This window comes from Tiliqua scincoides, chromosome 7, assembly GCF_035046505.1.
Source record: "Tiliqua scincoides isolate rTilSci1 chromosome 7, rTilSci1.hap2, whole genome shotgun sequence".
Lineage (NCBI taxonomy): Eukaryota > Metazoa > Chordata > Lepidosauria > Squamata > Scincidae > Tiliqua > Tiliqua scincoides.
This window is the reverse complement of record NC_089827.1, coordinates 17,394,069-17,416,863: the sequence shown is the minus strand read 5'-3', so window position 1 is coordinate 17,416,863 and position 22,795 is coordinate 17,394,069. Positions and strand designations below refer to the sequence as shown.

General features: G+C 43.8%; 1 protein-coding gene and 2 pseudogenes across 1 annotated transcript in view; 2 read left to right on the top strand and 1 right to left on the bottom strand.

Annotated features, from left to right (window-relative positions):
* Positions 1-22,795, bottom strand: part of PDZRN4 (PDZ domain containing ring finger 4) — a 159,575-nt gene that overhangs the window by 46,636 nt on the left and 90,144 nt on the right. The window contains exons 2-3 of the mRNA XM_066633652.1: positions 11,705-11,958; positions 10,268-10,370 (exon numbers count right to left, since the gene is read on the bottom strand). Coding sequence (XP_066489749.1) covers positions 10,268-10,370; positions 11,705-11,958 — 357 coding nt within the window. The remainder of the gene's footprint in view (positions 1-10,267; positions 10,371-11,704; positions 11,959-22,795) is intronic.
* Positions 7,324-7,443, top strand: LOC136658282 (5S ribosomal RNA; annotated as a pseudogene).
* LOC136658269 (5S ribosomal RNA) lies at positions 10,821-10,940 on the top strand (annotated as a pseudogene).

Below are 22,795 nucleotides of genomic sequence, written 5' to 3'. Positions count from 1 at the left end.
CAAACAAAACAAAAACAGATCAAAGGCAACGTATCCATGCTCAACAACAAGCTCCTGAAAAATTAAACACACTTTTCTTCATTCCCTGGGGAGAAAAGCATAATCTATGACAACATTAATGACGAAGTTTTATTTATCCTTCAAGTGAAATGAGGTAGCCGTGCACTGGTTGTTTTATGAAACTATGAAACAAAATGAACATTATGGGCTTGATGTATTCTCCACATCGTTCTAAACACCAACAAAATGGTTAGTGATAACACTGATAGATTCACCCATGTCAGTGTTGTGTCCTTTTTTTCTACCACCCTACCGATACTCTCCAGTTCGGACACAATTCAAGTCTGTAAATTGGGATATTCATTATTAGTGACAGCTACAGATGATGGCAATCTCAACTGCTCTGAATGCCAGCCTCTCCTCTTTGTAAAAAATGAGGGGCACTTCTAAGTAGATGCAAAGATTAAGGACAAACAAGCATGACAGGAACTGACTTGACTTCCTGATTCACCTCAGTGATCCACTTATACCCAGATTAAATCAGAACCAGAGGGTGTGATTTAGTGGCTAAAATAATGGAAACAGCTGCAAGGACTACTGGCTTGCAATCTCTATTGCTGGCTTGCTCCATGACCTTAGGCAGATAGCTTAGTAGGTCTGCTCTTTTCTGGCCCCCTTAAAATCTAGATAATATGACAAAAGAAGATTATGACAATATTTTCAGGTGCTTTCATGTTTGTAAGATGAGCCTGCCTTTATAAATAAAAGGAAAACAGTGTGAAGAATGACTATGCTTACAGTGTTAAGAATGGCCAGTACCCAAGATGACTTGTCTGATCTTCTGAGCTGCTAACCAAATATAGGCATCCCTTAGTATCCATGGGGGATAGGTTCCTGCAGCTATCACAGATACCCAAAACCACGGATAGCAGTGAACCCTACTCAAATTCTCCTCTGTCATGATGACGACTCACCTCTCTTTGCAAATGCTTTAGAAAAGGCAGCTTCTTCTTCATTTCCCCTTGGAACAGGAAGCAAGAAGCAAACAGCAAGAATCGTGACTCAGACTGCAACCCATATCTGTGGTTCCATATCTGTATCTACAGGAGGCAATGATGAGAATGCCAACAGGAAGTACTCTGCTGTTTCTCATTAGCAATTCTCTCAATCACCCCCTGTAGCATCCTCTAGTAGTACATGTGTTGGATCTTGCCGTCTGCTTCCTTTTCCAAAGGCAGAAACAGCTGTTTTTTGCAAAGCATTTCCAAATGAAGAGATGTGAATCATGAGCACGATTAGGGGAGGAGTTTGAGAACCAAAGATAAGTGAAACCAGGGATATGGGAACCACAGATATGGGGGGGGGGGCACCTGTATAGGTTGACTCCTATCCCTAATCCAAAATCCAAAATACTCCAAAAACCAAAATTGGTGGCTGAGATGAGCGACATCTTTGCTTTCTGGTGGCTTAATGTACATAAAAATTGTTTCATGCGCAAAATTATTAAAATATTGTATAAAATCACAAGAGGTTCCCCTCTGGGAGAGAAAGGTGGGATAGAAATAAGATAAATAAAATAACCTTAGGTTATGTGTATAAAGTGTATATGAAACATGAATGAATTTTGTGTTTAGCCTTGGGTTCTATCCCCAAGATATCTTATTATGGGTGCAATCCCAAAGGTGCCCTTGTCCGGTGCAAGTTGCATTATGGTACAGGGGAAGGGCAGGTGGTGGGTGGTCCTGTGGGTGAGTGGCAGGTGAGCAGAGGATAAGGCTAGGATCCGGCATTTGTGCCAGATCCTAACCCAGGTCTGGACAGCCCAGAGCAGTTCTGGCTTGCTTGGTTCTATACCACTTCTTTAGGTGGTGCAGATCCAAGTGGCCCTATTTAGGCTGCTACAGAGTTACCTGGGGTAAGGGGAATCGATTCCTCTTGCCCCAGGCTGAGCTGCAATCATGGACTAAATGTTCACTTAATGACCTAATCACATAACAACAGGGAGAATGTATCCCTGTTGTTAAGTGGCACACACCTGTAGTGGTTTGAGGGCTCAGCTGGTGTCCTCCATGCAAGCCATTGTGACCACAGAAACCCAAGTTGTTGATGCTTTAGCAACCATCTTCCCCACTATGCTGGTGCTTCTCCCTTGGTCCAGTGTGAAAATGTTCTTATCCATTACATGTTTACAGTGCATTTAAACAGAAAGTTTGATTCCTATATTTTTCCTGCACCCACCATATTGATCTCTTTGTCCTGCACTCCCGTCTTCCTTCCCCACAAAAGTTCCAGGTATAATTGCAATGGAAAATTATAACCCTGTTCATGGCTTTGACTGTTCTAGGCTATAACAAATATGTCTTTTATTAGGGCTGTGGTTAGAGAGCACAATATTTCTTCAAGGCTTTTATCTGAAATTATTTCTGGTGGCTGCTGAATTTGGAATCTGACTTTTACTTGCTCAAGGCTCTTTCTGATTTATTTCAAGTTTTAGAGAAAAAAAATGACCTCAGTTGGATATAAAGAAAAAGACGGTGATTTTGAGGACTGCACACACAAACATCTCCTAAAGTCACTGCACAATGGTGATACTCAGGACTATAGCCAAAGACAGCAGTTCTATGGCTTATCTCTAAGCAAGAGATAGACAATTTGTTTGATGTCATACAAGAACTCTATTATAAGCTATGGTGTAGATCAGTGGGATCGCTAGGGAGTGCTGGCCACACCGGGTAATGCACACGGAGGGGTAGGTAACACCACTACTGGACAAAATTTATAAAATCTTGGTATTTTTGAACAATACCATCATGTTATATATCATTTGATGCGTAATTGCACACAGTATACAATGAAACAAATCCAATTGAAATATCTCTGTTCTATCAAATGTTATAGCAAAAAAACCAGCGGGGTTGGTTGCACCCCATCACCATGCCCATCTCTTGGGGCATTGCCCCACCCACTGCATGGGAATAGTTCCATCATGGAGTGTCATGCTGGCCTCCCACAACAGGTGATATAAACCCTAGTAACGCCACTGGTGCAGATGGAGAGTTGAGTTATTACGAGTGAACAACAGTTCTCAACCAAGGAGGAGACACAAAGATGACCCAAGTAAGATTATCCTGGAATGGTGTTTGTAGCAAACATTATTCTTCTGGAGCTCTATGTTGGACTCATTCCCAATGTTTGGCAAAGACAAAGCCAATTTCCATACACAAGAGATTGAGCAGTACAACATTTTCATAGCATCTCCAGCACTAGTGTGTGTACCGGTCGCTAGTTAAGGAGAATGCATTTTACTCATCAGTTTGGGACTATCAGAGATTTCAACTGATTTAGTACTGAGCACCACTTCATACTGATTTTTTTTTCATGTGATCATCTATGCAAGTATATGGCTATGAAGAGGATGGTTAGTAAGAACTGGGTAAACAGAAGTAATGAATCACAATCCCTCACTATCCCTCTGAGCTGGAAAATGCACAGCTGTGATCACAGATGTGACTGTGGCTCATCTATGTACACTGGCTCATCTGACTCACGCTAACATTCTCATATGCGGTGGCTCAGATACATTCAGAAGCTCTAAACAACTGGTGAACATTGGCTGCTTTCTTTCCCCCCACGAGTCACATCACAACGTATAGGTGTTAAGTGTACTGTTGGTTGGAAACTGCTCTTGGTTCTAATCTAGAGGACAGTCATTAGGCTACTCAGCCATTCAAATCTTTTATTTTCCCACATCCACTTACAAGCTAATCAAGAAACCGTCTCAGTAGATTAAGGAGTGAGTACAAATTTTCTTTCAGGTCCTTTCCCAAAGGAGGAGCAGGTAAAACAGAGCAGGAGGAGAGTGGCAACAGCCAGAATAGTCTTTGGAGCCCAGGTCTACCCTGTCTCCCAATGTTGAGCCCAGGTCTACCTGCCCATGCGGTGTCAGCAGCTAGATACAGTAACGTAGAAAACCAAACACACTTGTCTCTTTAAAATCTTTTAAATATAGACAATCATGGCAGAAAATTAGTATCAACATATTAGGCTCACGCTAGAATGGAAAGTGCCTTGTGCATATCTAAACTTACTTCTGCAGCAGCTGTAGTCCCGCAGCTGCGTCCCTGAGCTCCTATCCACTTCTTCATGGTAAGCAGATCCACAAGACAAAGAGCTACTGTAGCTGGCCATTTTCCTCCTAGATTTGACACTCTGTTAAGCTGTGTCACGTATGCATTCCTCAGCTTGGCATATATGGCTTGCGGGAGCAGCCATTACTACGCACCCATGGTAGCACCCCCAGAATCCCACACAGGCAGTGAGTCCAGATGAGATAGGAAAATATAAGATGCCAGGAACGTTATGGGCCCCTTTTTTTATCCTTGGCTTGGGTATAAATTACCCCCTGTGCCCCCCCTCTCACGGGCCTTGGGGTGAAATCACTAAAGGATTAAAAAACCTAAGCTTCATATGGATCCAGCCCCTAAAGTGATTTAACATGTTTGAACACATAAAAGAGTTGCCTTTTTACCGTTAATAAAACCAGTGTGTGCAGTGTAGGAAATCTTAGGGTTTGAAGCATGCACAAAGCATAGCCACACTTATACAACAATGGTAATATTTGCAAAGCGTTGGGGGCGGGGGGAGGTTATCAGAGCCCTGAAGGGAGCTGTTACAGGCTATCAGTTTAGTAATCCTTCAGTTAAAAAAGTTCCTAAATATGTCTTTACAAGATAGACAAATCTGTTTTGGTCTAGTGGGCAAATAAGCCATGCATTGAAAAGATCCTAAATATGCATTCACAAGATAGACAGATCTGTTTCAGTCTACTGGGTTCATCACAGGCTTTTTCGAAAGGTCCTAAATAGTTACACGAAACATATCTTGCTAGACCACCAACAAAAGACAGGGAAGGCGGTCGAGAGATAAATTTGAAAATATCTAATTTTGCAATTAACGTCACTCACAGGAATACCTTATTTGAATGGGATTAGGTGCCTGCTTTACATGCCACGTTTTGTAGCTAGTCAGGCCATCCACACTGCATTGGGAGAAACTCCACAGCACCTCCTTACTAAACTAGAAACACCCCATCTTTCTGTTTTTATCTGCATCAAATCCTTGAACTGGAAGGGAAATCTGACACCATAATAGGAGAAAATTTAACTGGGAGCACAATCCTAACTTGTGCTGGAACAGGCAGGACGAGTAGCCTGTCTGGAGTGCTGTCTCCAGCTGGTTGGCAACCTTCAGTCTCAAAAGACTATGGTATAAGCCCACAGCACCCAGTATTCCCAGGCGGTCTCCCATCCAAATACTAACCAGGCCTGACCTTGCTTAGCTTCCAAGATCAGACAAGATCAGGCATGTGCAGGGTAACAGTTGCAGCGAAAGGTATGTACCAGCTGAAAGGCAACTTGGGGTTTGGGGATATTTTACTTCTTATCCCAAGTAATGCCCCAAACAACTGCTATGGAGCAAGTTGGATCTGTGCCAGTGATTTCACCGATACAAATCTGAGCAGACTGTGTAAGGCTGTGGGGCCCGGGAGTGGTGGTTAGGATTTGGCCTGCACTGCCACGGCTGATCCCACCACCCTCCTGGACCCACTCCATCTCCTGGTCAGCCCTGTCATACTTCCATTCTGCCCTCTCCCCCTTTCCCATTCCCTCTTCCAGCTGGCAAAAATATACCTGTGCAGGGTCCGGATCTGGCTCTTGGATCCAGCCTGTGCCTCTGCGCAAACCCCACTGACTTCCAAGTCTCCACGAATGAACTTTACGGCACGTTTGCGACCCTTGGAGGCCAGCACAGGGGACGACCCATAGATTGGGAAAAGCTGATTTTTGAGGTAAACTTGGAACGGCTTTGGAACTGGTTAAAATTTTGTCGACTGGAATTAATTTATTAATTGCACTCATCCAAATTTTCACTACAAGGGCCAATTTCAGGAACAAAATGTGTTCTGATAACAAAAAGAGAATGCGTAGACTTTTGAATAGTGTGATGGTACATAAACACCACAAGAGCACATGCTTTGGTTACAATGTGCTGTGCATATTTTGAGTTTTCAAGGCTGCATGTTTCCTGAAATTCTGCCCTTTCCACTCTTTTTAGCAGAACATGAACAGAAGTTATCCTTTTGATGTCACAGAAATTGCCATCCCTTATCTTATTCCTCAGGAGAAAGGTTGTGTTGCATCTTTCTTCAGAACAAACCTTTTTCCCTCCTTGGGAACCGGACAGCTCCTTTCCTATTTAAATTCCATGCAAAACATTCTCTCTTTCAGTTGCTCACAGTGGGTTTGCCTTGGGCTATTGAATCATAGCTGACAGCAAATTAATGACCAGGATGGTGTGATTAGTAGATTACAGGCTACCAAGAACCAGCCTGATCATTTACCACTGTCATAATACTTATGTGGGCTATTATTAGGGATTAATACTGCTGCAGTAGAGGGTACAATTCCACTGTACTAATCTCTCTCTCTATATATATATGTAAAGTCTGTCTTTTAATGTATCATTGATAGTCTGATTAAATGGAAAAAAACAACAACTTGTAAAGCAATTTTTAACTCTGTAATTTGGTTTTAACAAAAACATTGATCAAAAATGAGTCTATATAGAAACACATATTAACTGCTTTGTGAACTTTTTGGTTGAAAAGCTGTATATAAACACTGATGATGATAAACTAAACAACCACATAATAATCTAAACAATTAACCGCAAATTTAGCATCTTTTTTTTTGGGGGGGGGGATCTTGAAAGGCTAAGTTGAAAGAAAAAAGATCAAATTTCTTACAAATCTCTTAGGGCCCAATCCTAAATTTCCTTAGGCACACCTGAGTAAGGCACACCTGCAGTATCTGGAGGGGAGGGACCTCCAGCACTGGGCCAGCACTAGTCGGGGCTGAGTCTCAGCACTGCTGGATGGCCATCCGGCACTCCAACAGTGCTGGCTAGTGGTAAGTAGCTTCGGGGTGGAGCGAGGTGGGGAGTGGGCAGAACAGGGCAGGGGAAGGCAGAGGAACCAGGGTGGGAGGAGGTGGGACCAGAGGAGCTCTGCCCCGCCATATCCTATCCTCTGTGTGGGGCTGAAAAGCCCAACAAGGAGACGTCTCATCAGCAAAATAGTTGGCACAGACTTGAGAAGCCTCATTGTGGGTCTTGGGGTTTTCCCTCGGGAAACTCCCCTCCCCCCAAGGAGACCTCTGGGGGCCTCAGTGGTGCCTCAGTGGATGCAGAAGAAGCCATTTTGGTGCAGATACATCCAGCAGAGCCACCAGCTTCAGGATTGGGCAGCCTGTCATTCATTCAAACAATAGGAGCAACTGTTACCCTGCACATGCCCAATCTCGTCTGATCTTGGAAGCGAAGCAGGGTCAGGCCTGGTTAGTACTTGGATGGGAGACCGCCTGGGAAAACCGGGTGCTGTAGGCTTATACCATAGTCTTTCGAGACTGAAGGTTGCCAACCAGGAGCACGTCAGGGACCAACTGCTGACATCTGAAACTATCTTCAGAGGAGGACTTGCTTTGTGTGGCATCTTCTAAGGAGATACAATAGGAGTGCAACTATTAAAGGGCTTCCTCTGTGGTGGTCCACTGGACTTTGAATGCTTTAGTAGCAGCCCAATCCTATCCTGGGCCGGCCCAGAGCATTGGTGCTGCCTATGGTGAATGCTGTGGGCTGGCTGGGAACCATGCAGTGATGGAGAGGTAAGTAAAAAACTTTTTTTTACTTATCTACACCACTGCTGCCTGTCCTCAATGGACCTACTTGGATCTGCACCAGCTGAATCAAGGCTGGGGCAGGTCCCTAGTATATTGGTGCCACCACTGCTGCTGATATACATTCCCAGCCTGCCCTTGACACCCCCCTGGCTAGTCCCAATTCCCACCTTAATCCTCCCCGGAATACCCCCTCCATTAACTCACCTGCTCTGTTGGAGAGATTGGCTTCGGTTAACATGTGGCTTGGGCTGCCAGCCATTTGTGCTGGTTGCCTCGGGCTGCACAGCATCCCAGCCTGGGTCTTGCCCTGAGACAGCGCGAGTTGTGTCAGCACAAGGCCCAAATGGAATTGGGCCTTAAGAGAGATAAAAGAACCCCCACTCTCCCCCCTTTCATAAAGCTGCTAAAACTCTCTTGTTTCACCAGGCTTCCTGATAAACTGTCACTCAAAATGGCACCATCAGTACAATAAGTTGCACCTTGTACAAGTTGCATCCTGTTCCTAATAAAATCCATACTTTGCCTACGTAGCAAGCATGACGTCTTATGATCTATGCTTCCTTTAGAACTGACAGCAGTTGCACTTGGGCCAGCACAGGCTCCAACAAGTCTCTGGAGGGCCAGAAGCTCATTGGAGACTGGGGGCTCCCCAAGGGCCTGATTGAGAGCCCCCGAGGGCCAGGGTTTAGGCACCCCTTTTCTAGGTCTTATGATCTATGCTTCCTTTAGAACTGACAGCAGTTGCATTGGGCCAGCACGGGCTCCAACAAGTCTCTAGAGGGCCAGAAGCTCATTGGAGACTGGGGGCTCCCCAAGGGCCTGATTGAGAGCCCCCGAGGGCCGGAGTTTCGGCACCCCTGGTCTAGGGTCATATAAGCCTAACTGCACCATTCAATAACTTTTGTTGGATTGGGACAAGGCACCTTGCAAGATTTGTTCTGTTAATTTTTATGTTATTTTTTTAAAAAATAATATTATGGGCTGCCCTGGGACTATACAGCAAAGAGCAGACTATAAATGCAAATACAGCATGAACGAATGAAACTTTATTCTAGGTAAACTTCAGTGAGCCAATTTATTTCCATGGAGAGAAGCGCAGGCTTTCTGCTCTTCTAAAGGACATTTCGCAAGAGCAGGATAAAGTGCCATTAAAGATACCCATTTGCCTACTTATTGAAGCTTTGCTAGTCTGTCGGTTGTCAAATATCAAGTGAAATTTCATTACATATATTAAAGGGAGACCAAATATTAGAAAGATAAATTTGTTGTGTTTTTTTTTCCTTATTCCAAGCGCTACTGAATGAAAGCTATTTAATACAAAAAAAATTCTATTTGCAGTTTAAATCCATATAAAGCTTCAACATCTTACATTCATAACAGAGCACGCTTGGTCTTTTGCCACTGTACCAAAATAAAAATAAAAATGCTATGACTCTCAAATAAAGAGAAACTTTAGATCGGAAATAAAGACCCAACAAAAGGACAGCATTTCTAGAAGTGTATTGTTATTTGGGGGAATGTTATGTTGCTGTTTTCACCACCTTGTGTAGACACTTTTAGGGATATAATAAATACTCATTGTGCCACATACATTTTGCTCTTATTGTACTACTTTCAGGAAACGTACAAAACAGCTAGACAAAGAAACTCACTCGCTTTCAAGCTTGCCTTGCTCTGGCAAGAAGTCCATCAAGATCAAACTATAGCAAGACAAAAAGCAATAGAAGGCTTCTGCATTCTTCCCCTCCACAAACAAAGTATCTAATGTACCTGTACTTTTCTAGGCCACTATATAAAACCAGGGCTGCTTAAAATTTCAGTTTCGGAACTATATTTGTGCACTTGGGACGGCCTCGCAAACCCTTTATTAGATGCACAGGGCAATATTCTGCTTTCGTTCAGCTGGTGACTGCACAGCTGCAACTGAAACCAGAGTGAGTTCTCCATTTTTTTTTCTTTCAAATAAACAATTATCCTTCTTAAAGACACTTGTTATGAGCTCTCAGTGGTTCTCAAACTTTTAAGCACCGAGAACCACTTTTTAGAGTGACAATCTGTCAGGACTCACCAGAAGTGTTGTCAACCTGGAAGTGATGTCATGGTTGGAAGTAACATCATCAGTTTAGGCTTCAAACCATGATCAGCCAAAGGTCCCATTACACAGTGCACAGCTTAGAATTCAGCTTAAAATTAGAATTAGAATATTGTTTTGCATAGCTTATAATTCAAACATTCCAGCTTGGAAGTCAAAAGCAAAATGCAAACTTGGATCCTTCTACAACCACACAGTCCTCTCCCTTTCCAGCATCCTATCTTCCCACCTATTTAGGGCAAAGCACTATGGCTATCTCCCACCAGGAACCTGCTCTGCAACTTGTATTTTCAACTTTGTATTTTCAATGGTGCTATGCAACCCACCTGAAATTGGCTCATGACCCACCTAGTGGGTCCCAACCCACAGTTTGAGAAATGCTGAGCTATATCAAATAGCTGAGTGAGTTTGTAGGGTGAGCTTGTATCAATGATCTTACCTCATACTCAAAGTCCTCCGTTCTGTCTGCATCAGCAGGTAGGCTGGAAAGATACTCATTCCCATCATAAAAGTCATGCTCAACTGGATGAAGAGAATGGCAACTAGGTGGAACAAAGCAAAGCAAGAAAAAGAGGTTAGGCATTTCATACCAGCTTTTCATATTCAAAACAACTTTAATAACCTGTACAGTGACTTTTTAATGAACCAAATACTACTTCTCTTTGCAAACACACAAAAACTTAGTTGTCACAATGCTGCTTAAGTGAACAAGAACACCAATCCATTCTAGGGCCAATTTACATGACTACAGCGTGGGTGGCTTTTCAATCTGAGTAGACCATTGATTAAAAATGTTTGTACAAACGTCACTTAATTCTATTCCAGAACAAATTAAGCAGTGAATTTGCAACTCTGTCCACAGAAGAACCACATGAATATGGATTAAAGGATTTGCTAGAATTAAAAGGGGCCTAACGGAGCTACAGAATGTTTCAGGGCAGTGTTGGGTAAACCATACTAGTGAGTTGAATAGGCCTCCAGCATTGATATGGGATGGCAGCAACTGTTACCCTGCACATGCTGGATCTCGTCTGATCTCGGAAGCTAAGCAGGGTCAGGCCTGGTTAGTACTTGGATGGGAGACCGCCTGGGAATACTGGGTGCTGTAGGCTTATACCATAGTCTTTCGAGACTGAAGGTTGCCAACCAGTGATATGGGTCTCTGACATTGCCGAGTCACATCAGCAGCAGAGGCCATTTGCAATGTGGCCTATGTGATCTCTGAAAACGTCCTTGACTGCACCCAAACATGTTTGATTCTGGATGTTCTGATAATGAAACCAGTTCTGGAATCTGAAAAATTCTTGCATTTAGGGCAATTCAATGGACATTGGGATGGAAAGTGACGAGGATGGTAGTGGTAGGGTTGTTGTTATAGCTGTCAGAACCTACAAGAAAAACTGTACCTGTCCACCCTATCTCCGCCCCCAAAGCTCAAGCAAACATAGAGAAATCTGAACAAATTTGGGAAAATCAATCAATGGTTTCCGGTTCCCAAAGGGCTCACAATCTTAAAGAGAAAATACAGAAGAGACACCAGCAACAGCCACTGGAAAAGACATGATGCTGGGGCAGACAGTTGCCCTACAGAAACACATATTAAGTGGTGTATGCTTCTGATTATGAGAGCTTCATTTAGTCATCATAGCTAATAGCTGGCAGATCTCTACGAATGTGTCCTTTAAAGGTGATTAAGGATTATCAAGATATTTAAGGGCCTTCCCCCCCCCCCCACAGGGCTAAGAGCCTATCCATAAACTTGCTAGTTTTCTAGAGATAAATTGTTTTTAAAACGAATGCATTGAAATTTTGACTCACTAGTGGATAACTTGTTATACATTTTGCTTGTTCAGTAGAAAAAAATATTACATCATACCTGTCTGAAAGCAGGAAGGGACAGATGTCAGGTACTGGCGGTGTGGTTGGCCTCAGTTTGGCGAGAGCCATAATGTGCTCAAACGTAATATCTGTCTGCGTGCTGGCATCCATGAGCTGAACATCCTGTGAACTCCCATGTGCTTTAATAAGGGGTGCTCTCCGTAGAACCTGAACCACAATGGGCTCCTTTGCATTACGAAAAGCCTCCACTGCTTCCTCGTGAGTAGCTTTGGAAAGATCCTTTCCATTGACCTAAGACAAAACGGATACCACCTTGGTTAGTGTTAGGAGACAATATGGGTTGGTGGTGGTAGGATGTCAGAAAACAACTGTGATTATGGAAACTTTGGAACAGGACTTTAATGCACACACACATTTCTTTAAAGCGAATTTGGGGAGGCCTATGGCATAAGAATTTCTGGATCTGCTGACAACACTATTCTGGAGCAAAACACACCCATATGAGAATGTATGGAAAGAGGTTTTGAATTCTGTACAAAATTCTCCTATTCTCTTGTACTTAGGATCACTATCTACATTTTGACTCTGGTATAATTATATTTTTTTAAATCTTACCTTTGCATAAATAAGTGACAGTGACTATGGCGCAATCCTACACTGTGCTGGAACAGGCAAGCCAAGAGGCTTGTGTGTATAGAGTGCAGAATAGGGGCCCAAGGTAGTTGCAAGGGGAAACTTTTCCCCTTACCCCTGCATAAGGTGCCTTTTCCCCTATGGGCTCCTTGGACGTGCACCATCTCCTGTGGTGGCACAAGTCCAAGGAGAGCAGAGCAGCTTGAAGTTGCTCCACTCTCCCTGGGAACGGGGGGTTGGGATCCAGCATGACTGCCGGATCCCAGCCCCACCTCCCACTTCCCGCCTGCCAGCCTTCGGGGCTGCCCACTGCCCGCCTTCTCCCTGCCCTCCCCACGCCCAGGAATGCCTCCCTCCCACCCACCCCAGAGTCTTGCAGAGGAAGCTGCCAAGGAGGCTGGATTCAGCTTCCATGGGTCAGCACACCTCTGTGCACCAAAGCAACTTATTCCCGAGGAGGCGCAAACGTGCCTTATGGCACATTTGCGACCCTCCTAGGCCCGCACAAGGGACTTGCATCAGCCCATGGGCGCATCAGGATTGCACCCTATATCTGGTTAATAATAATAATAATAATAATAATAATAATAATAATAATAATAATAATAATGGTATTTATATACCACCTTTCTTGGTCATCAGATTTCTCCTCAGACTTTATTCAAGGCAGTTGACATAGGCAGGCTATTTAAATCCCTGTAAGGATTTTTGCAATTGAAAGAAGGTTCTATCTTTCAAGAATCACAACATTCGGATGTTTCTTTCTGATCTGGTTTCACATTCTGGCCTCCCATGCTCAGAGCAGATGGAATAACTTGGCTCAGCTTGTCAGCTGCTTCAAGGTCTCATCATTCAGGGTGCCGGTGGCCTTGAACTGGTGACCTGTGGATGTTATCTTCAGGCAAATGGAGGCTCTACCCTCTAGACCAGACCTCCTGCCCATAATTCTTAGGTAGACATAATTCTTTGTATAATTTTTTTTGGCAGCTCTTGTTTCTTTTGTAAAATTTCACTTAATGATATTAAGTACAGGTATTCTGGATACAAAAAACGTAATACAATATTAACCCATTTCTGCCCAGCCCACAGGTGTACACATTTGAGCCCTGTTGCATATATGCAACATTGGGCAGAAACTGATTAAAAAGAGACAATATGGATAGTATACTTTGAACATCTTTTTTCAGATTTGGAAAATGGGGCAGGAGGGGGTGGGGGATGGGTGGATCAGGTCCAGGAAGGGGACGGGTTCAGTGGCAGCAATCAAATCCGTACCACCTTCCCAGATCCAATCCTGCAGTGCAAGTCCACACGGACCTGCACCAGCTATTTAGTAAGGTCCAAGTAGGCACCTTTGCCACAGTGGCTTAGGCCTCTGCAACTGCCCACCCACCAAAGGACGCAGTGGTAGCCATTTCAGTACCTCTGCATTGGCGGTGTGGGGAAGGATAAGATTGGGCCATAATGAATATGTGTGTATAAAATCACTATAATTCCCCTGAGATGTGGCTGCATGCACAAATATTATTTCCCTTCACAATTAAATTTGTACTTCTTCAACTTTTAAACCCCAAAGCGAAAAATTCCTTGATCTTTAGATACTTCCACTCTCCTGAGATTTCCTTATAAAGCACTTAAGACCCAAGTCCTCTTCTCTTGATCATCATTTAAAGTTCATCAACACGGCCCGTTATTCTGATGAAAGGTCACCCATTTTATAAATCATGCCTATTTCCTATTTCTCTGGGAAAGATATATAGCTTAATATCTGAAGTGCAGCGACAGCTAAGAGGGTTAACCTTCTCATTGAACCTCAGAGTGTCTGCTTCAAAACTTAGCACGTACAAACAAAAACCATGTAATAGTTAGCGTTTTTATAGTTCTCTTTGCGTGTACAGAGCACTTCACACATATGATGTTGGTTCAAGGTCAATATCCATACTCCAAAATTACAGTTGGGAACCTGAGGCTGAGTGACGGGGCTAAGGCCACCTAGTGAGTTCATGGAAGGGAAAAAATTCCAAGTAGGGGTGTTCTGATTTAGGGCTCATTCTCTTAGCTACTGCCCAGCATAATCTCTTTCATAATATTGACAACGTTGTCACCATTGATGCTAGGTTTTCAGTATAATTACAGGCATTCCTCCATGCCCATAGGGGATAAGTTCCCACTCTCCCCCCCCTCCGTGGATACCAAAACAGTGGATAAAAGGAACCCTTCCTATTAGTTATTCTCTTAGTCTCTCTCCTCTGGCATTCTGGCTTTTAAAATTCCTCTAGTGTTCTGTAACAGGAAGGGCTGAAAACAAAGAGCACTGATAAGAAGGACAGATAAGTAATGAGTGGGGGGGGGGGGAAGCAGAGAACTGCTGATAACTGAAACTACAGATAGGGAATCTGCAGATGCGGGGGCAGTTGCGTCCCAAGAGGGTGCTAAGTTTTGCAGGGTGTAAGCTGCAACGCACCATGTAAGCTCCCCCTTGCAGTCGGAGCCATTCCAGGCAGTGATAGCAACACAGAGGAAATGCCTCCATGTTGCTTTCACTGCCTGGCATGGCTCTAATGCAGGGGTGCCCAAACCCTGGCCCTGGGGCCACATGCGGCCCTCGAGGTCTCTCAATGCGGCCCTCAGAGAGCCCCCGCTCTCCAATGAGCCTCTGGCCCTCCAGAGATTTGTTGGAGCCCGCACTGGCCCTACGCAACTGCTCTCAGCGTGAGGGCAACTATTTGACCTCTCCCGTGAGCTGTGGGATGAGGGCTCCCTCCACTGCTTGCTGTTTCACTTCTGTGATGCAGCAGTGACAACAAAGGAAAGGCTGGCCTTGCTTTGTGCAAGGCCTTTCATAGGCCTTGAGCTATTGCAAGACCGTCATTCTTTCATATAAGTTCATCTTTAATATATTCATTTATGTAAACTTATGTAAATTTAATCAAATTTTAAATGTAAATTAATCCTTTTTTTCCCTGGCCCCCGACACGTGTCAGAGAGCTGATGTGGCCCTCCTGCCAAAAACCTTGGACACCCCTGCTCTAATGGCAAGGCAGGGCAGCTTACATGGTATGTTGAGGCACCCCCGAAAACTTAGGGCCTTGCACCTCCTCTTGGGATACTACTGATGGGGGGGGGAATGCCTCTACTTTGTTCACAGGATGAAAGGTAACTGACAACTTATTGGGTTCCCATAGGGAGATTTTGAGTCAGCCCCAACGCATGTCTTAAATCCTTCTTGTGTCTCCCTCATTGTGAGCAAGGGCTCCTATGAATGTCTTGAGGCATGTCTGTGTGGCTGCTTCCTACACTCTGGGTGGTTTGCTCTACTGTTCAACCTCAAACATCCTTGGAATTTTCCCTGGATGCTTAGCTGAACTGGAAACACAGAAGGGCAGGGCACACCGGTCTCACAATGTTCTCTGTCAGCAAAGGACTAGGAGGACCCTGCCAGTAACCACAGAGGCCATTGTGTGTGCTGAAACTGTGCTTTCCTAATTAGAGCAATGCTCTAATACATACATATACCACATGGACCACCACATTCTACTTTTAGGGCTTGAAAGAGCAGTGATCTAAGATGCCTAATGTTTTGATGGGTGGTCCGCATTAGGAGCAAGCAGGGACAAGCAGAGTCTTCTCCAAAGAGGCGACTGGATTTTATAGTCAGCAGGGTGACACGTTGCTTGCTGCAGATGATCAACTGCTGTGTCCACTGCTAGGCCTAGAGAGAAAACCTGAGAAGGGATTGGCCAATTATTGTTGGTGGGAAATACAGGCCTTGGCTTCCTAACCCATGCATGCATGGCAAAAAAAGAAAACACCATGTAATACAGCTGCCAATGAGCACCTTCAAGAACTTCTTCCATTACCTTTCCTTCTCTGTAGACAGTCTGTGCTTGGAATGATCTCGTCTGATCTTAGAAGCTAAGCAGGGTCAGGCCTGGTTAGTACTTGGATGGGAGACCGCCTGGGAATGCTGTAGGCTTAGACCATAGTCTTTTGAGACTGAAGGTTGCCAACCATATTTTTTTACATACACCCTTGCTGAGCTAGGGTGCATGTCACCACTCCAGGAGCATCAGGAGAGTTACAACAGACAAAAGAAAATTGTTTTTTACGCAGAGGGTTATTAATCTGTGGAACTCCTTGCCACCAGATGTGATGATGGCATCTGGCCTAGATGCCTTTAAAAGGGGATTGGACAGATTTCTGGAAGAAAAGTCAATTACAGGTTACAAGCCATATGGCGTAAGTGCGACCTCCTGGTTTTAGAGGAGGTAGTCTACTGGAGACTACCAGGTGAAAGGGAGTGGCAACAGGATTCAGGTATCTAGTTGTCTTTTTGTACTCCCTGAGGCACCTGGTGGGCCACTATGCAATACAGGAAGCTGGACTAGATGGGCCTTTGGCCTGATCCAGTGGGGTTGTTCTTATGTCTGCTCCTTAAAGTGTAAGAAACTGTTTTTACGGAACATGCATGTTCAAAAATGAATTCATTGCAAGCTATTGGGGTGTGTGTGTGTGTGATGTGATTTATAAAATTTGTTCCAAAATTCTCAGATTCTCAGCTAACTGGCTGAAGCTAATCATGTCTGAAGCTGCTCACAGCCTGGTTGAGAGACTGCCTGAGAACCTTGGTTTTGGTGCCTGTGGTTCCATGCTTAAGAGATCAGGATATAAATGTAATACGTAAACAGTGGGGGGAATATTAGCCTCTTCTGTTGGTCTCTTTCATCTAACAAGAGATGTTTGGGATACATTTGTTGGAGCAGATGGGCTAATTAATCCCTAAGCAACTTGTGAATGTTAAGTAAAGAACATATCTCTTCACATGGAAACCATATCACTGCCTTGTTTAAAATAAAGCTTCTGTTTAATGAGCACTCTTCGCCTTTTGGATAAACTGAGAAATTTGGGCCACTTGTCAAAAACTTCCCCAGAGTGGCTGATGGCCGCCGCTTGGAAAGAAGCCATTCTGCTTTGATGATCTCTTTAAGTCCAGCCACGTGTATAAATTCATCAATATCAGAAAACATGAAAATGGGTTTTTGCCTTTGATACACATGTACACACACCGGCTCAAACAACCAACTGACACAGGCTATTCCCAAAGGCAGCCATTGACTACACCACATCTTTGCCAAAGACTCATGCAAAATGAGTCACAGGAAAGGAAGAAGGTTATTGGCAAATTATATATAGTAGCTAAATTGAGCATCCAATGGTATTCTAATAGCGGCAATCAGTATTTTGTATTACGAATAGGCTCACCAGATTCACTGTTAACGGCTTATCTTGCTGAGACTTGTTTTTCTGCTATTACTGGTTTTGCTACTGATTGGAAAGCAAGTTGTCTTCTAGAGGAGGACCAGTTGTGCTACTTCACAGAATCCATTTTAGCCAGTTCTAGCCAGAAGACTAGGGAGAAGGTCACACTGGTTTACAGCAGACAGCTAGCTTGTACTTGCAATGAAACCAGCTTAAACTGAAGAATGCCTCCAGTTTAATTACAGTCAAGCAGAACATCCCAGCTATCACTGGCAAGCGGAAATCGCTGGGCATTCTGAACAGTAGCATAGCTAGAGGGGGCAAAATTGTAAGGTACTGCAGGAGCCACAACATGCTGTGTAAGCGGCCCCCTCCCACTCACCATTCCATTCCAGCCAGCGATGGCAATGAGCGTTTGCCTCTGTTTTACTCCCCCCACCCGGAATGGCTCCAAAGAGGAAGGGGAGAGGCTGCTTGCATGCTGCAGTGACGGTCCCTGCAAAACTTAGTGCTTTGCACCCCCTCTAGCAACACCACTGCCCTGTAGCAATGGGTTCAAGAAGAGGTTTGGCCCAACCAGATCAAAGACAGCATGTGCTGCAGATGTTCCGGTTTTGTGACTGCCCACACTTCTTTAACATGTCCTGTGGAGTCTCCCCCAGGCTTCTCAAATGCCAGGTTCCAAATCCCCCAGCTGCCAAAATAGCCAACCTTTCAGTGCTTCCGATGTCATCCGAGTATACGGGAGCACAACTGTGCTGTCCCCAGATCAAATGGGCTGTTGGAAAACTGGAACGTCTGTAGGGTCTACATATATCACATCTAAACGATAATCCAAATTCCAGGCTTTCCCAGATGGTGGCTTAATGAGCCTGGAGTGTATTTAATATGCAAATTGCATGTTATATTGACCAACTGATTTTTAATTACTGCAATTCTGCCTTATGGTGATACGGATTCAGCTAGCTGTAATACAGATAAAATATATGAAGTTATCATTTAGCATAATTGGAATTTCTCAGTTAATTATTACTAACTTAAAAATGCTTTATTTTTTCTGGTGAAGCCGTTGAGAAATCTGTTGTGTCCTGCAATATTTTCATAGGTAAGAAAAATGAGCATAGCTGGGTGACGATTCCCCTGGAAGTCTCCATCATCCTTTGCTCTAGCATAAACATTACACTTTGATTTCTTTCCCGAGACGAGCAATAATTTCTTCTGTGAATAGTTGCATTAGCAACTGCGCTTCAAGTTACATTATAGTAAATTAGGCATTTTCAGACTTACTTCCACACAGGTCTCATTTCACTGTGTGTGTGTGTGTGTTAGTTCTTCCAGGAGGGCCCCATTAGAAACCTCCCCTGTTTTTCTTTTGTAAAAAAAGAAAATCCCCACAAGCCACAAGGCATGGGATTGAACGGGCCACTTATCACTGTCATAACAATTCATCCTCTTATGGAGGCTTCAAACTCTGAGTCTCCTCTGAACCGGGGAGTTTAAAAAGATAGATGGCTGCCTTCTGGCTAATTGTGGGAGTTCTTTCATTACTATAAAAAAAAAGTCTTTTTATATCCCAAGTGACTTCATAAGCAGTGAATAATGAGACTTAAAGTCTTTCAAAAAAGAGTCCACTGATCAAATGCTCAGGTAACTTATGGGCCTGGTGACCTTTTTCATCGTTGAGTTATATCAAACTGCTGCTCTTGGCACCGAATTAAAATTCGGCATTTATGGGCTGCAGAGAGGCACGTGGGCAGAAACAGTTTCTTTCTCCTGTTCTTTATTAAGAGAAATACCCATTTCAGGAATAGAGTGATAAAAAGAAGGTCTAATGTTGCCAGAGCCATATATCAGTTTGCTAACTTCGTTAACATGGAATGACCCAGAATCGCCAAGAGCTAGGCAAGACCGCTTGGCGCCAAGACCAGCTTGCTGTGCCAGCTCTGGCAGTCTAATCCTGAGAGGCAGAGCTATGCTAGCTGTAGACGTATCCTCGCTGGATGATACTTGGTCATGTTCAGCAAGATTCCTGGAGCAGAGGTTACATCTGTCGATGCTGTCACTGTTCCCCCTGGCCATGTCAGAATTAGGAAAGTGCCAACACAGTCTATTCCCCATACACAAAGCAGTATAAAAAACAAAACAACTACAAAATATCTGCACAAGCTTCAAAGGCAACTGTGTTGAAACCTAATGGATAAGAACATGAATTGTGAGCCAGGAAGCCCCCAGTTCAAATTTTAGGTTCCAGGGTACCTTCTTAGCTACAGTTGTGCTGATAAAAACTCCCATGCAGTGGGATTTCCTGTTATGTAACAGGGGCATAAAAATAGTGGACAACCTTACAGGACTGTCAGAAAGGCTACTGAGAGATCATGCACGTGAAGGTCTTTGAGCACTTAAGGAAAAGTGCAACAGAAATCTAGTTACACAATTTGATTGTTGACTTCTTAAGCAGAACCAAGCCATAGGCATATTGGATTGATGGTAAATGTGGGTTGAATAGATTTATGCCCAAACCCAGCACATAACTCAAAACTGTATTTCTCACATCAGGTCTGCCACTTTCCCACAGGACCCAGCATTTCACCTTTATATTCACACTAGTTATGTTCCCCTCTTTTCTTTGCTCTGTTTTCCTCATTTGTTTTCCTGCTGTTTTCATGCTTATTCCTACCCTGTGTCAATTCTCAATTAGTAGAGATGCCTTTTGTCTCCTTCTTGTGTATGAATTTCATCCTATATTTTGGCTTCCACAGGCCAGCAGAAGCAGTCACTAACTGCTTTGACAAAACTTTGTCCAAAAAAAAAAAGTTTTGATAAAAGTGACATAACTTTTGCCACTAAACAAAAGTTTTGTTGTTGTGGTGGTTGTTTTTAAATAGCATTTGTAACAAGCGCAAAAGAACTGTGGCCAGCTGGCAACATACACTGTGACCCAAGCAAAAAAAGCTCCCACCTACTCCTGACTGGGGTACTGAAGCCAAAGGCAACTTCCTCCTCACCATGACTATAGAAAGAGACCAGCCAAGCTGTCCCACACTATCAGCAAGTCACAGGGTGGACCACAAGTAAGAATAAACACAGCGGGTTGGGCAGGATAATGGAAGGAGGGAGGTCACCATAACTACAGGTACTTGCCGCTTAACAACCATTCACTTAATGACGGATTGCATATGTGACCGTGGTCAAAACACAGTAAGGATGCTCTTAATGAGGCAATCCAATTCCCCATAGCCTGCAGCAGAGTGTCTGTTTACACAACAGACAGGCTCTTAATGCAAAGAAGAGGCAATCTATCTCCAGTAGCCTGTGCAGCCAGCTAGTGTCTGGCAGGCAGTGTCTTATACAACAAAAGCAATAGATTGGACTGAATGTTCACTTAATGACCCAATCACATAACAACGGGAGAATGTATCCCCAACGTTAAGTGGAGCACACCTGTACTATCACCCAGTTTGGTAGCCAGAAACACCTTTAAAGATTAGGTTTCCTGTTATATATGTCAATAAATGTACAAGCCAAACAAGCCAAAACAAAACACAAACTATTGAAATTATGAGCACAAAAAGTTGGTGAATGTGTCTTGTGACATTCTGCACACGTTCAGGGTTAGGGTCGTATCATATGTTAACAAGAAGGCTTGCTGCTCAAGAAGGGAAAACATGCTTGATGTGAATGAATAAACGTGCCACTAAAGTTGCTGGATAAACAACTCATTCAAGCTACATGGGGGAAGAATGAAAACAATGTCATCTAAATCAGAGGTTCCCAAAGTGTGCATCACAACAGACTTGGGAGTCACAGTGCACTCACAGGGGCACTGCAGGATGACCCCAGTGGCCCATCCTAATGGTTCTCCTGCATGACAAGATATTGTGTGAAATATCATGTGATGCCAGTTGGTGGCACCCCAATCTTGAGAGATTTGGGCTCTGCCACCTTGGATCATGTGCCCAAATGAGATCATGCAATATTTTGCACAAACCAAGATGGCAGTGCCTGGCTGAACTGGGAAGAAGAGGCTGCAGAGACGCTGCAACCCCAGTAAGTTTGGGAACTAAACACATAACATTAATATAGAACACTTGGATGTGACCTATTTTAACATTTTAAAGTTTTGATGGACAAGACTATCTTTAAAATATCAAATGATGAGAAATATTATTCCACATTTTTCAGCTTTTTCAAACCACCTAATTTTAAAAGATTCTAGATTATACGATGCTTCACAAGTGTATTAACCGCATCTTTGAGGAAGAAAGTAGATACAAATGAAATCAGGCAAACGGGAGGTTATTTGTTTCCAATACTTAAGGACAAGAAATAAATCTTCAGTGAACATAAATACGTTGGGTGTCAAACTGTATAAATTATAGCTAGAGGATTATCTCAGGCGGGAGAATGCCATTGCTGTTAACCTTCCTGCAGTAATGGGTTACCTGCAATTATTGTGGTCTGATTAGAAGTGATATGAGAAGATAAATGTTTTGCTTTTTCTAAGTGGAATCTATAAGAGGTTGATGTTCAGTTTCTGTTCTATGAATATCCAATTCTTTTCTCAGTAGTAGGGATCTCTAACTGGAAATTCTTGGCATAAACATGGCAAATTCCCAGGAATCCTTAGAGTAAGCCAGAACTGGCTTGTGTTAGAGTAAGCCAGAACCAGGGGACATCCACTAAAATTGTGTGTTGGGAGAGTGAGAACAGACAAAAGAAAATATTTCTTTACTCATCGTGTGGTCGGTCTGTGGAACTCCTTGCCACAGGATGTGGTGATGGCGTCTAGCCTGGACGCCTTTAAAAGGGGATTGGACAAGTTTCTGGAGGAAAAATCCATTATGGGTTACAAGCCATGATGTGTATGCGCAACCTCCTGATTTTAGAAATGGGCTATGTCAGAATGCCAGATGCAAGGGAGGGCACCAGGATGAGGTCTCTTGTTATCTGGTGTGCTCCCTGGGGCATTTGGTGAGCCGCTGTGAGATACAGGAAGCTGGACTAGATGGGCCTATGGCCTGATCCAGTGGGGCTGTTCTTATGTTCTTATGTGTTTGTACTCTAGGATAACATTTTTGAATGACACTGAGCATGAAGTATAACATGCAGAGGTGTAACTTGGGAGAAGTTTGATGGGCATGTGCTCTGGGTGCAACGCAGGGGGGGTGCATGACTGACCCCAGGCTCTGCCCCTCTGGGTTCTCCCAGGAGGGTGGAGCACTGCTGGCTTTGCGCC